This window comes from Chiloscyllium punctatum, chromosome 31 (assembly GCF_047496795.1).
Source record: "Chiloscyllium punctatum isolate Juve2018m chromosome 31, sChiPun1.3, whole genome shotgun sequence".
In the NCBI taxonomy this organism is placed as follows: domain Eukaryota; kingdom Metazoa; phylum Chordata; class Chondrichthyes; order Orectolobiformes; family Hemiscylliidae; genus Chiloscyllium; species Chiloscyllium punctatum.
Window position 1 is genome coordinate 62,341,776 of NC_092769.1, and position 15,600 is coordinate 62,357,375.

The 15,600-nt window shown below is 45.0% G+C and overlaps 1 protein-coding gene across 2 annotated transcripts; it reads left to right on the forward strand.

Moving 5' to 3' along the window:
* The first annotated feature begins 5,220 nt into the window (after positions 1-5,220).
* On the forward strand, positions 5,221-15,252 carry LOC140456996 (uncharacterized). 2 transcript variants are annotated; one of them, XM_072550888.1, is made up of 3 exons: positions 5,221-5,319; positions 5,637-5,741; positions 10,065-15,252. In XM_072550888.1, exon 3 carries the CDS (start codon positions 10,133-10,135, stop codon positions 11,366-11,368), a length of 1,236 nt encoding a protein of 411 aa, XP_072406989.1. In that variant the 5' UTR covers positions 5,221-5,319; positions 5,637-5,741; positions 10,065-10,132; the 3' UTR covers positions 11,369-15,252. The 2 variants fall into 2 exon arrangements, with proteins under 2 accessions (XP_072406989.1, XP_072406988.1); XM_072550887.1 differs by having other exon boundaries at positions 5,228-5,741.
* Positions 15,253-15,600: the final 348 nt, after the last annotated feature.

A 15,600-nucleotide genomic window follows, 5' to 3' on the forward strand; every position in this document is an offset into this window, starting at 1 on the left:
GATGAGAGAACTTTTCAATGTTCTGACTGCAAGAAGAGGTTTAAATTAAACAGAGGTAAAAACAATGACTGCAGATGCTGGAAAGCAAATACTGGATTAGTGGTGCTGGAAGAGCACAGCAGTTCAGGCAGCATCCAACGAGCAGCGAAATCGACGTTTCGGGCAAAAGCCCTTCATCAGGAATAAAGGCAGTGAGCCTGAAGCATGGAGAGATAAGCTAGAGGAGGGTGGGGGTGGGGAGAGAGTAGCATAGAGTACAATGGGTGAGTGGGGGAGGAGATGAAGGTGATAGGTCAAGGAGGAGAGGGTGGAGTGGATAGGTGGAAAAGGAGATAGGCAGGTTCGACAAGTCCGGACAAGTCAAGGAGACAGTGCTGAGCTGGAAGTTTGAAACTAGGATGAGGTGGGGGAAGGGGAAATGAGGAAGCTGTTGAAGTCCACATTGATGCCCTGGGGTTCAAGTGTTCTGAGGCGGAAGATGAGGCATTCTTCCTCCAGGCGTCTGGTGGTGAGGGAGCGGCGGTGAAGGAGGCCCAGGACCTCCATGTCCTCAGCAGAGTGGGAGGGGGAGTTGAAATGTTGGGCCACGGGGCGGTTTGGTTGATTGGTGCGGGTGTCTCGCAGATGTTCCCTAAAGCGCTCTGCTAGAAGGCGCCCAGTCTCCCCAATGTAGAGGAGACCACATCGGGAGCAACGGATACAATAAATGATATTGGTGGATGTGCAGGTAAAACTTTGATGGATGTGGAAGGCTCCTTTAGGGCCTTGGATAGAGGTGAGCGAAAAGGTGTGGGCACAGGTTTTACAGTTCCTGCGGTGGCAGGGGAAAGTGCCAGACTGGGAGGGTGGGTCGTAGGGGGGTGTGGACCTGACCAGGTAGTCGCGGAGGGAATGGTCTTTGCGGAAGGCAGAAAGGGGTGGGGATGGAAATATATCCCTGGTGGTGGGGTCTTTTTGGAGGTGGCGGAAATGTCGGCGGATGATTTGGTTTATGCGAAGGTTTGTAAGGTGGAAGGTGAGCACCAGGGGCGTTCTGTCCTTGTTACGGTTGGAGGGGTGGGGTTTGAGGGCGGAGGTGCGGGATGTGGACGAAATGCGTTGGAGGGCATCTTTAACCATGTGGGAAGGGAAATTGCAGTCTCTAAAGAAGGAGGCCATCTGGTGTGTTCTATTGTGGAACTGGTCCTCCTGGGAGCAGATATGGCGGAGGTGGAGAAATTGGGAATACGGGATGGCATTTTTGCAAGAGGTAGGGTGGGAAGAGGTGTAATCCAGGTAGCTGTGGGAGTCGGTGGGTGTGTAAAAAAGACCGCAAAGACCGTTCCCTCCGCGACTACCTGGTCAGGTCCACACCCCCCTACAACCCACCCTCCCATTCTGGCACTTTCCCCTGCCACCGCAGGAACTGTAAAACCTGTGCCCACACCTCCTCCCTCACCTCTATCCAAGGCCCTAAAGGAGCCTTCCACATCCATCAAAGTTTTACCTGCACATCCACTAATATCATTTATTGTATCCGTTGCTCCCGATGTGGTCTCCTCTACATTGGGGAGACTGGGCGCCTCCCAGCAAAGCGCTTTAGGGAACATCTCTGGGACACCCGCACCAATCAACCAAACCGCCCCTTGGCCCAACATTTCAACTCCCCCCCCCCCCCCCCCCCCCCCCCACTCTGCCGAGGACATGGAGGTCCTGGGCCTCCTTCACCGCTGCTCCCTCACCACCAGACGCCTGGAGGAAGAACGCCTCATCTTCTGCCTCGGAACACTTGAACCCCAGGGCATCAATGTGGACTTCAACAGCTTCCTCATTTCCCCTTCCCCCACCTCATCCTAGTTTCAAACTTCCAGCTCAGCACTGTCTCCTTGACTTGTCCGGACTTGTCGAACCTGTCTATCTCCTTTTCCACCTATCCACTCCACCCTCTCCTCCTTGACCTATCACCTTAATCTCCTCCCCCACTCACCCATTGTACTCTATGCTACTCTCTCTCCACCCCCACCCTCCTCTAGCTTATCTCTCCATGCTTCAAGGCCACTGCCTTTATTCCTGATGAAGGGCTTTTGCCCGAAACATCGATTTCGCTGCTCGTTGGATGCTGCCTGAACTGCTGTGCTCTTCCAGCACCACTAATCCAGTATCTGGATGTATCACTACCTGGTATGGCAACTGTACCATTCAAGATCGGAGATGATTACAGAGAGTGGTGAACTTGGCCCAGACAATCACAAAGGCCAGCCTCCCATCATCAGAATCCATCTACCAGGCCCGCTGTCAAGGAAAGGCCGCCAGCATCCTCAAAGATCCATCCATCCCACCCTGGCAATGCTTTACTACAACCTCTGCCATCGGGAATAAGGTCAGAAGCCTGAACACATGCACCAGCCAGTTTCGAAACAGTTTCTACATGACTGTTGTTAGAATACTGAATGGACTCACAAACTCTTAAAATTCGCCTGTGCCTGTTTTTGTTTTTGCCGCTGTTTACCTATTATTTACTATCTATGCAACTTAACTCTGTGATCTGCCTGTATTGCTCGCAAGACAAAGCTTTTCACTGTGCCTCGGTACACGTGACAATAAATTCAATTCAATAAGGAAATCAGTAAGGCACTTTGTTGAATATAGAGTATCAGAGTCGGGAGATTATGCTGGAGCTTTCAAGCACAGGTGGAATACTAAGAGCAGTTCTGTTTGTCATGTTAGTCAACGAGAAACTGAGACTACATTAATTACCATAAAAGTCAAGTCAATTTGATATTTCTAATAAAACTGAATGAACTGTAAATGTAAATCAGAAACAAAAACAAATTGCTGGAAAAGTTCAACAGGTCTGATAGCATCTGTGAAGAGAAATCAGAGTTAACATTTTGGGTCTGCTGACCCTTCCTCAGATATTTCCATCATAACAGTCAGTGTCCAATTACAAAATATAGCTGATAAAGATAAAGCTAACCATCAAGGGATTGTAACAGAAAAGACATCTGGATATTTTTCAGCAGATGAAGATCTGTCATGTTGAGATAAGAAGAATTTCAGAAAAATACTTGGGGAGTAAGGTGCCTTCTGTAATATGGAAGAAGTTGATTGGTGTGTAGCTGATGAATCTATTTATTTTCATCTGAAATTCATTTCAGTTTAGTTGACAAATAAACACACAGGAGTGTATCCCTGAATACATTAAAATTAAAATAGTTTTTGGTTTGTTCGGGGAGGCAGCAGAAGATCAGATAATTCTCCTTGGATCTAAGAACATTAGGCAGTGATCTAGTCAAGGTTAGATTTGTTTCCAGTATATTTCATTTGAAAGAGAGACATTATTAATATTGTCACAATGTTTGATAACCACTGAACAGAGCTTTTGGGCAATTGACAAATAATGCAGGGTATAAATGTGAAGTTCTGAGAATCTGGAACAGTCTGAACAGCAGCTAGATGCAGATTCTGCTGTTGATTTGTAATTTAACTTTTTAAGCAAAGATTGGTGGGAGATGGTCAAAAGAGTTGGGATAGATTTGCAGCGATTCTCAAGTGAGAGTACAGCGCCAGTGGGGCCCATGTCCTCGGTGATACAATACTGTTCACTGTGAATGATGAAGCTTATCCCAGGGCAGAGAGAGGGAGGATCCCACCACTCACCTCACAATGGGACCTGGCTGATTGACAGCAGGTCAGTGACCAATAAGAAGTTAAAAATCAGACAACACCAGGTTATAGTCCAACAGGTTTATTTGGAAGCATTACCTTTTGAAGTGATGCTTCTTCATCAGGTGGTTGTGAAGCAGGACTGTAAGACACAGAATGTATAGCAAAAAATGAGTGTCATGCAGCTCAAATGATATGATTAGATTAGATTAGATTACTTACAGTGTGGAAACAGACCCTTCGGCCCAACAAGTCCACACTGACCGCCAAGGCGCAACCCACCCAGACCCATTCCCCTACATTTACCCCTTCACCTAACACGATGGGCAATTTAGCATGGCCAATTCACCTAACAAACCTAAACTAAGTCTTGGATGTAAGTTTGCTCACTGAACTGGAAGGTTCATTTGCAGACATTTTGTCACCGTACTAGATAACATCATCAGTGAGCCTCCAGTGAAATTCTGGTGTTATGCCCTGCTTTCTATTTGTGTATTTAGGTTTCCTTGGGTTGGTTATGTCATTTCCAGTTCTTTTATTTCGGAGGGTGGTAGATGGGGTCCGAATTGATGTGTTTGTTCATAGAGTCCGGTTGGATCCCATACTTCTAGGAATTGTGCATGCTCTGTTTGGCTTGTACTCGGATGGATGTGTTGTCCCAGTTGAAGTAGTGTCCTTCCTCATTTATGTGTAAGGATACTAGTGATAGTGGATTATGTCTTTTTGTGGCTAGTTGATGTGGCTCAGTGACTGTGCTTAATACTGCTGCCTCACAGCATCAGGGACCCAGATTCAATTCCAACCTTGAGCGATTGTCAGTATCGAGTTTGCACATTCTCCCTGTGTCTGTGTGGGTTGCCTCCCCACAGTCCAAAGATGTGCAGGTTAGGTGTGATGCTAAATGCCCCGCTCACATGCACACCCTCACTCTGTGCCTTGCTCTCCTGCACAGACATACACACACACACACACAAGTTTATGGGGTGAATTTGTATTTGCAGATCCGATCTATTTTGCTCAAAAAATACATAACTTGCAGGCAGTCAATCCATGTAATATTTTGTAAATTCCAGCAGTCTGACACAAGATTGGGATATGGACAGACATTAACCTCACACCTTCAATGCATTGTCAGAGCTGAGATGGCATCTTACATTATAAAACCTTGTTATCTTGAGAATGTGACTTAAAAGGATTTCTGGGATTTACATATTAAAGAAACGAAACCAGCAAACCCATTCGAAAAGATGCAATACTTAGTCTAGGTTTGTTCAATATATCATTTTAGCTGCATGACACAGTAATCTTTTGATACAAAGTTCTGTGTTTTATGGTCCTGCTTCACAAGCACCTGATGAAAAAGCAGTGCTTCCAAATAAACCCATTGGACTATAACCTGGTATTGTGTGATTTTTAACTTTGTACACCTAAAGTCCTTCACCTGCTCCTCCAAACCATAACCAATAAGCAGGGGGTGGGCGGGACTAGCGGAACCGGCTGGTCCTCCAACCATTGGGAGCGAATGAGGGGGGGGGCGGGGCGAGCGATTGAGGGGGGCGGGGCGGGCGAGTCGGCACGTGACCTGTGGAGCGGCCGGCGCAGTGCTGCTGGAACTGGCGCTCGAGGGAGTGACGGGAAAACTGGGAGAATCAGCGAATACGGAAGAAAAACTGAGTGAGTCCGAACCGAGAGGTTTTTATTTTATCAACACTTGATGTAGGCCGCCAAACCAGAATCAATAACTCGCCGAACCGCGTTTGCAGCAAAACGGGGAAACGGCTGTAGGCCTAAAGGCGGTGATAGGCCCCTGTTATCGCCGCCATCTTTATTGGGGGCAAGGTGCAACATTGCACGTGATTGTTGTGCGGAGGGACGGGGCGATTTGAAGAGGAGTTATTTACATAGTCAACTGAAATCAAGAGAAACGTCAGTCCTTTCTAAGTTTCCGTCCTGGACCAATAGTGAATTTTCTTTTGTGAGTTCGTTTGCAGGCTATTAATTGAGAAAATTGTGCAGACTGGGATCTCAAAACATGCTCTGACAGAGGAGTCATCAGGACCTGGATATCATTGGCATTTAACTGTGGAAGGAAAAAGGTTTGTCTGTTCTCTCTGTTCCCAAATATGACCGATAGGTTTGTAACTCGAAAACAGCCATCGTGTTGACGTTTGTGGTTTGATCACCCCTGGGGTGTGTTCTGCGTCTGAGGAAGTAGATATTGGTCTAACAGGCGCATAGACTTATCCAAATAACACCTCGTCTCCTTGACAGAATTTCGTCTCCGTCACCCCCTTCGTACTTTTAACCTTAAATTCCTTATTCTCATACCTGCAAACCTACTTTTAAAATTCCCTATGGACTTGTGTGACAGCATCCTTTCAGGTGAAATGATCCAGATCCTTAAGTCTGAAGCGTTATGAAGTGGTGAATTGAAAGTTGAGATGCTATTCTCTCAGCTCCCATTGAGCTGCATTAGAACAGTACAGGAGGCTGAGGTCAGTGTGGATGTGAACAGATCATTAAAATGAAAAGGCTGCATTGTGAGCGTTTTTCTGGATTAGTGGTGCTGGAAGAGCACAGCAGTTCAGGCAGCATCCTGATGAAGGGCTTTTGCCCAAAACGTCGATTTTACTGCTGCTCGGATGCTGCCTGAACTGCTGTGCTCTTCCAGCACCACTAATCCAGAATCTGTTTCCAGCATCTGCAGTCATTGTTTTTACCTGTATTGTGAGCGTTGCATGGCTCAGTCAGAGTGCTTTGGAGTTGGGTGAAAACAGACAGTGAGGTGAGATATACAGAAGGTCAAGCTGCAAGACTGAATGCAGTGTTCAGTCTGAGCCTGGGCAGTACAGAATGTGACACTGGCCCAATCAAAGCAATCAATTGGTAAGTGATACATGCAGAGTATTATCTTTTGAGTTTTTAAAAGTGTAATATATGCCTGAAATACAGGTAGGAGCATTTGATTATAATAGAAATCTTTGAAATGAAGGAAGATCCCTAGCTCAATTGAATTCTCTGAAAAGAGAGTAACAAGCTTATTGTACAGAAAAGTCATGACAGAAGACCTCATAAACCTCATGTGTTCCTCTTGCACAATATGGGAATTAAGGGGTGCTGCTAATGTTGCTGATGGCTATGTGCGCAGAAAGTGTGTCTATCTGTGGCTACTGGCTAACTGCTTTTCAGAGTTGGAGCTGTGGGTGGGCTCACTGTAAAGCATCCACAATATTGAGAATGTCATGGAAAGCACATTTAGTGAGATGGTCACACCACAGGTGAGAATTACATAGGCAGGTGGCAATAGGTGAGCATCAGATAAAGTAAGACTCTCAGGAAGGAAATGCAGGAGTCCCCAGTGGTCATTCTCCTCTCAAAAACATGTACTTTTTAGATACTTATGTTTGGAGGTGGCCTCGTGGGAAATTAGCATTAATCAAGTTCATGGCACCAGAACAGGAGGAAAAAGGGTGGCAGGGGTACAGTGACAGGCATTCAACAGTCAGAGATCCAGATAGGCACTTCTGTGGCCATTGAGATGAATCCAGGATAGTATATGCCAGCATCAGGGATAGCATGGAGCAGCTGCAGGAAACTGTGAAGCTGGAGCATGAATAGCCAGTAGTTGTGGAACATATAGGTACCAATGACATAACTAAGCAGAAGGATGAGGGCCTGAAAGCTGAATATAGGAAAATAGGACACATTTCAGCTCTGTTTTTTAATGTAATACTCTCAGATTTACTCTCTGTGCCACGTGCTAACAACAGCTGGTATAAGAGGATGGGTCAAATGAATGCAAGCTGGTGTACCAGTGAAATGTTTAGATTCCTGAGGCATTGGGATAATTTCTGTAGGAGTTGGGACCTATACAGACCTTGGGACAGTACAGTGACTCTGGTTAGCACTGCTGCCTCACAGCATTAGGGGCCCACGTTCCAATCCAACCTCGGGCGATTGTCTGCATGGAATTTGCACACACTCTCCGTGTCTGCGTGGGTTTCCTCTGGGTGCTCTGGTTTCCTCCCAAAGTCCAAAGATGTGCAGGTTAGGTGGATTGTCCAGGTTAGATGGATTAACTATGCGTATTGCAGGGTTACAGGGATAGGGTAGAGTGAGAGTCTGGGTAGGATGCTGTTCCCAGTGGACTTATTGGCCAAATGGCCGTTCTACACTGTAGGGTTTCTATGATATCCATGACTGGTTGCCCCTGGGCAGAGCTAGAACATCGTCTCTTGGGGGCTTCTGCTAGTTCCTTTGGCGAGGTATTAAACTGGTATGGCTGGGAATGGGAACCAAAGTGTAAGCTTAGATGGGTCAGTTCCAGATAAGGAAATGGGAGGTAGAATATTAATTAGTGATACACTCGGAGACAAAAGAAAGGAGGATTAAAAAAGGATCGAGATTCTCCCCATACATCAGTGGGTGACATCCTAGGAATCAGTCTGGTGAATCTTCTTTACATTATCTCAATAGCCAGGACGTCCTTTCCCAGGAAAGGAGAACAAAGGTGCACACAATGTTCCAGGTGTGGTCACACCAAAGTCCTCACAGAAAGATATCCCTGCTCTTGTACTCAAATAATGCCTTTATGAAGGCCAATGTATCACTTCCATTCTTCACTGCTTGCCACTCCTGTCTGCTTACGAAAAGAGAGTCACAGCGAAACACAAAACAAAATGGAGTCTGAGTCTCTGACATAAAATTGCAGAACGTAATATCCCCATCATATCCACTCTAGTCATCGAGCACGTATTTGCTCTAGTCCCATTTTCTGGCATTCAGTGTGTAACCTGCATTGTAGTGCCTTCAAGTTTGCAATGGTTCGAGCATCTGACACCATTTCAGATGCTGAGTAACACCAGCGTTTTCTGTTTTAGTATCAAATTTCCACCATTTTGCTTAATCACTGAATCGTCAACTTAAACAACACGGAAACACATTCTTCGGTCCAACTCATTTATGCTAATTAAATGTTCTAAATTAATTAAATTAATTCCCAACAATATGAAAACAGGCCCTTCAGCCCAACAGATCCACACCGCCCTCCGAATAGTGACCCAACCAGACCCATTCCCATACCCTAAACTTATCCCTGACTAATGCACCTAACACAATGGACAATTGAGCATGGTCAATTCACCTGACCTGCACATCTTTGGATTGTGGGAGGTAACCGGAGGCACCCAGAGGAAACCCACGCAGATATGGGGAGAATGTGCAAACTCTACTCAGTCACCCAAGGCAGAAATCGATCTCGTCCATAACTCAGGATTTGGCCCATATCTCTCAAAGTGGCATGGTGGGGTGGCATGTTGGCTCAATGGTTCGAACTGTTGTCTCAGATGTGGGTTCGCTTCCAGCGCACTACTGTTGGCACACTCTCGTGTCTGCATAGGTTTCACTCTGGTGCTCCGGTTTTCTCCCACAGTCCAAAAGTATACAGGTTAGATGCTACATGCAACTCAGATGTGCAGTTGAGTTAACCAAGGGAAATGCAGGATTATAGGGATAGGCTAAGGGGCTGGGTCTGGATCGGACATTCTTCGGAGTGTTGGTATGGACTCGATTGGCTGAATGGCCTACTTCCACGCTGTGGAAATTCGATTCTATGATTAAACCCTTTCTATTCCTGTATTTCTCCAGTTGCCTTTTAAATGTTGTACCAGCCTCCTCGACCACCTCTGGCAGCTTGTTCCTTACACTCACCATCTTCTTTATTGAACGATTGCCCCGAGGTCCCTTTTAAAGCTTTCCCTTCTCACCTTAAACCTATGCTGTCTAGCTTTTTGATTCCGTGGGAAAAAGACCTTGACTATTCACCTGAACCAATATCCTTCATGATATTATAAACTTCTGTATGGTCATCCCTCGGTCTTTGATGCTTCAGGCAGCCTCTCCTTATAATGCAAACTCTCTTTTTTTCTATAGCAGGGAGGCTAGAACTGAACTCAGTATTCCAAAATTGGCTGAGCCAATGTCCTATACCAGTGTAACAGGACTTTCCAACTCCTGTACTCAGTGCACTGACCAATGTAGGCATGCATGCCAAATGCTTTTTTCACTGTCCTGTCGTACCTGCCACTCCACTTTCAAGGAACTCTGCACTTGTTCATAGCCCTTCAGAGGGATTAAAGGGAGAAAACAGGAACAGGATTGAGTTATAGGTCTATAAGGTGCAACTCCTTCGTGTCTCTCTCTCTCTTCCATCTCTATCTCTTCCTGTAGTTTTGTGCAAACGCTGACTGGTTCGCTTCCCTGAAGAAGATTTGTGAATGAGTTGGGTTTTAATGGTAGTCCAGCATTTTCCCTCCGTGTCATCTCCACAACTGACCAGAACGTCTCTCAGTTTCACAAGCTGTGTTCTTCTGGTTTCTCCTAATACACTTGTTTTCTGTTTGAAAATTTTTCATTTGCAGTTAGAGACTTCAAATTAAACCACATCTAAATCCAACAGTCACTGTGTTTATCATAACCAGTTTTGAACATGGAAGGAAAATGCACTGTTCACACTGGAGAGAAACACACATCATGTGTGTGTGAAAGCGTCTGTGAAGTTTCATCTGAAATGTCCAAAGGCCAGTGCAGTCACACTGGGGAGACACTGTTAATATGTGGCGATTGTGGGAAAGGATTTTTTTACCCATCCCATCTGGAAACTCATGAAAACAGTCACACTGGGGAGAAGCCATTCATCTGTTTTGATTGTGAGAAGGGATTCACTCTGTCATCCGACGTGCAGATAGACCAACCGGTTCACACCGGAGAGAGACCATTCACCTGCTCCGATTGGGGGGAGACATTTGCGCACTCGTCCAACCTGCTGGCAGACCAGGAAGTTCATTCTGGGGACAGACCATTCATGTGTTCAGAATGTGGAAAAGGATTTGTGCAGTTATCCAGCCTGCAGACACACCAGCGAATTCACACTGGGGAGAGACCATTCACCTGCTCCGATTGTGGGAAAGGATTCACTTGGTCATCCAGCCTGCTGATGCACCAGCGGGTTCACACTGGGGAGAGGCCATTCACCTGCTCCGATTGTGGGAAGGGATTTACTCGATCGTCTATCCTGCAGATACATCAGCGAATTCACACTGGGGAGAGACCATTCACCTGCTCCAATTGTGAAAAGTCATTCACTTCATCATCCAGCCTGCAGATACATCAGCGAGTTCACACTGGGGAGAGACCATTCATTTGCTGTGATTGTGGAAAGGGATTCTCTTCGTCATCAAACCTGCAGGTACACCAGCGACTTCACACTGGGGAGAGACCATTCACTTGCTCCGTGTGTGGGAAAGGGTTCACTCAGTCATCGAAACTGTTGGAACACCAGGGAGTTCACACTGGGGAGAGACCATTCATCTGCTCCCAGTGTGGGAAGGGATTCACTTCAACATCCAGCTTGCTGAAACACCAGCGAATTCACACCGGGGAGAGACCGTTCACCTGTTCTCAATGTGGAAAAGGATTCATTTGCTCAACTAAACTACTGGAACACCAGCGAGTTCACACTGGGGCGAGACCATTCACCTGTTCTGAATGTGGAAAAAGATTCACTTCATCGTCCAACTTGCTGGAACACCAGCGAATTCACACTGGGGAGAAACCATTCACCTGCACCTATTGTGGGAAGGCATTTACCAAATCATCCCACCTCCGGAGACACGAGCGAATTCACACTGGGGAGAAACGGTCACTCAGTCAACTTCCTTGCTGATGCAATAGCCTGCTTACTGTATGGAGAGTCTGTTCGCTTGTTCTGTATATGGTAATGAATTCCTTCTGTCATCCAAATTGTTAACATACTGGTGAAATGACACTGGATGGATCCCGTTCACCTGCTGTGTTTGTGTAAGAGGCTTTGCTGTTTGCTAACATTTTGGCAATTTCACAAAGAATAACAGGTGAAGGGTTTTTCTTTTACTCAGACCAATTAATGAATGCCGATCATTGGGACATTTGTATTGGTGTTATTAACTTACGATCTATTAAAAGGGACTGATATTGTAGATAAAATGCTGATAAAATTGTGTATCTGTAGGATACATTTTGCAAGCAATCACAATGTCACTGTATGTCAACACATTTACGCTGGGTACAGACTGTCCACCTGCATATTGTTTGTGAAGTGATTTTGTGGTTCATCTGGATTGGTTAAACAACAATGATTCCCCTCTTTTCAGTATTGGATTTAAATACTATTGCTTTCTGCATCCAAACCATGCTTTCTGGTGTTATTTCTCATGATGTTTGCAAACACTAGAGGTTCAATTACTATTTTGGGATAAAAATGATCCAAAGCAGCTTTTTGTTAAACTATGATGCATCAAATCTTTGTCTCATTCTGAACGCCTTAGAGATAAGATAATCACTTGGGTCTGTGGGACAAGATATGGAACATGTGGAAGTCGAGAGGGGCAGACCATAGGCAAATTTGAAAACAAGGGTGAGGAGTTTAAAATTGAGGCATTACTGAACAGGGGCCCTTAGATGTTTTTTTAAATATATTTCTTCATGGGGTGTCGGCAGTGCTGCCTGGATCAGCACTTATTTCCCATCCCAGGTGCTCTGGAGCAAGTGCTGCATGTGGACATGTCTGCGATCTTTGACGGCCCAGTGCAGAGGGGACTGGGCAAGTCAGAGAATCTTCTGTCAGTTTAGGATCAGTGAAATCATGCTTGACAAATCTACTGAAGTTTTCTTTGTTGATTTGACCAGTGGAATTGGTTGATTTTTGGTCATTTTGATTTTCCAGAAGCTTTTGATAGAATCCCACTGAAGAGCTTAATTTATAAAATCAAAGTAGACAGGACTGTTGGGAATATATTGATGTGGATTGAGAATTGGTTAGCAGACAGGAAACTCAGAGCAGAAGGTTGGAGTACACTGTAACCTTGATTATCCGAACAACAAGGGCAGGGAGTATTTTGTTCGGATAATCGAATGCCAGATAACACAGTTTAGCCAAGCATCGGACCTTGCGATCTTGTTTGGATAATCCCAAATTCAGATAATTGAGGTTCCTCTGTTTTGACAAGTCGGGCACCACAAGGATCAGTGTCCTTCGACCCCAGCTATTCAAATCATACATCAGTGATGAGAGAATCCAACATCATACTTCCAAGTTTGTTGAAAAAAACTTGGAAGGATTGGGACTGAGCAGGAAGCAGAGGTTTCAGAGTGATTTAGTCAATTTGATTGAGTGAAAAATGCATGGCAGATGCAGTATCTGTGTAAAGTTATCCACTTTGGTAGAAAATTCAGAATGGAAAAGTATTATTTTAAATGCTGATAGATTTGGAACTGCTGATGCACAAAGGGACCTGGTTATCCTTGTACACCAGTCATTCAAAGCAAGAAGTTAGGGAGGCAAATTAAATTTTTGTCTTTCATTGCAAGAGGGTTTGAGTGCAGGAGCAAAGAGGTCTGACAGCAGCTGTGCAGGGTTTTGTGAGGTGATGAGTGAAGTCTATGTGCAAGTTTGGTCTCCTTCACGCAGAAACATTTTATTCTTGCTGCAGGCAAACAGCAATCACTTGCACTGTTGAAGTCCACAATGAGGGACACATGTCACCTATCCTTGAATCAGAAGGAAGTTCCAGCTGCTTTTTCCTTGTTTTGAGTCAGCTTTGGAGAAGATGTCAATTGATGACAACTCTGTAAAGGTTTGTCCACAATGTGGAAGTGGGTGATGTTCTGTCACTCGCGCTTCATTTCCCTGTCGCAGAGCAATACAGAGTCTGATGGCACTGTTTAGTGAGTCCTGCAGTGGGAGTGTCTAAACCAAAGAAAAGGATGATATGGATAGAGTAATCCAAAATGAGCCACGTGAAATATTAGGCAAAATAATAATAATAATGAGAAGTGTTAAATGGAATCATTGAAAGTGGGTAAGTCACTCGGGCCAGATGAATTGCTCCCTAGGATGTTGAAGCAGGTCAGGGTGGAAATAGCAGATGCTGTGAAGATTATTTTCCAATCTTCACTAGACAGGAGATCTGTGGCCAGAGGTGTGCCACAAGGATTGGTACTGGCTCCACTGCTTTTGTTCTTTATAAATGATTTGGATGTGAATATGAGAGGTATGGTTAGTAAGCTTGCAGGTAACACCAAAATTGTTCATGGAGTCAAAAGCAAAGAAGGTTACCTCACAGCACACCAGGACCTTGATCAGTTGGGCAGGTGAACAGAGTGGCAGATGGAGTTTAATTTAAATAAATGTGAGGTGTTGCATTTTGATAAGGCAAATCAGGGCAGAACATAGACACTTCATGTTAAAGTCTTGGGGAATGTTGCTGAACACAGTTCCTTGGAGTGCAAGTTCATAGTTCCTTAAAAGTGGAGTTGCAGGTAGACAGGATAGTAAAGAAGGCATTTGGTATCTTGGCCTTATTGTTCAGTGGATTGAGCATAGGAGTTGGGAGGTCATGTTGCAGCTTGTGCAGCACATTGGTTAGGCCCGTTTTGGAATACTGCCTTCATTACTGGCCTTCCTGTCATGGGAAGGATGTTGTGAAACTTGAAAGGATTCAGAAAAAAATTTACAAAAATGTTGCCAGTGTTGGAGGGTTTGATCTATAAGAAGAGGCTAAATAGGCTGCAATTATTGTCCCTAGAGTGTTGGAGGCTGAGGAGTGACCTTAGAGAAGGTTATAAAATTTGAGGGTTATAGATCAGGTGAACGGCAAAGGTCTACTCCTCAGAGTTGGGGAGCCCAGAACTGGAGGGCATAGGTTTATGGTGAGACTGGAATGATTTAAAAGATAGCTAAGGGGCAACTTTTTCACAGTGTAGTGCATAAATGGAATGAACTGCCAGAGGCATTTGGTACAATTATGGTATTTAGGAGGCATCTAAATGGGTATATGAATAGGAAGGGTTTAGAGGGATGTGGGACTAAATTAATTTAATTTATGGTATCTGGTTGGCATGAATAGGTTGGACTGAACCACCTGTTTCCATGCTTTACGCTTTTATGACTTTAGGTATGGCTGAGGTGCTGAATGGCTAGAGGAATCCAAATGTGGTTTTATTATTTTAAAAAGGGTACAAAGGAAACACCAAACAGCTATAGACCAGTCAGTCTAACTTGGCTAGCAGACAAACTGTAAGAATCAATCCTGAGAAATCAGATGAACTGGCACTGTTATCTATCCTGTTGATATGCCAGAGTTCACACTGGGAAGAGGCCACCATTCACCTGCACAAAGTGTTCACACGGGCAAGAAACTGTTCAGGTGGCACTGTAGAGTTGTGTTTAGATGATCACCTTATCTCACTGCACTGTGGAGGTCACACGAGAGAAGCTGGTCACCTTTGACGGTGGGAAAAGTTTCTCTCAGTCATCCCATCTGCTGAGGCACCAGCACATTCACACTGGGGAGAAGCCATTCACCTGCTCCAATTTCAGATGGGATTCACACAGGTATCACATCTGCTGAGTCACTAGGGAGTTCATGACTAACTATGGTGATTGGATTTTATTATTAGTCGTGTCCTGGAGTGAGCCATGTTCAATGCTGTCTGTTTCTGCTAATGTTAATAACTGCCTGCTTCATATGTTAATGTAGATACATGTCAAATAAAGCTGTTTTGTGTAAACCACAGTGTGTGTCATCTTATTGTCTCTAACAGGAGATGCCATTTTGCATTGCTCTCTCTCTTTTCCCCCCCTCCCTCCATCCTCACCTTTTAACAAGTGTGAAGAGCCTGTTGTCACAGAGATTGAGATGATCTGATCAACTGCCCCTGCTGAGACTGGGAAAAGTGCTCTGGAAGTCTGTGATCTGATTTCCTACCAGTGTATTCTGTCACACAGGACAGACCATTCAGGTGCTCTTACTGCAGCACTGGCTTCAAGCAATCATCTGACCTCGCAGTGCACCAGTGATGTTAACATGATGGGGAGACTGTTCACTTGCTCTGAGTGTGGGAAGATTCATTGCAATA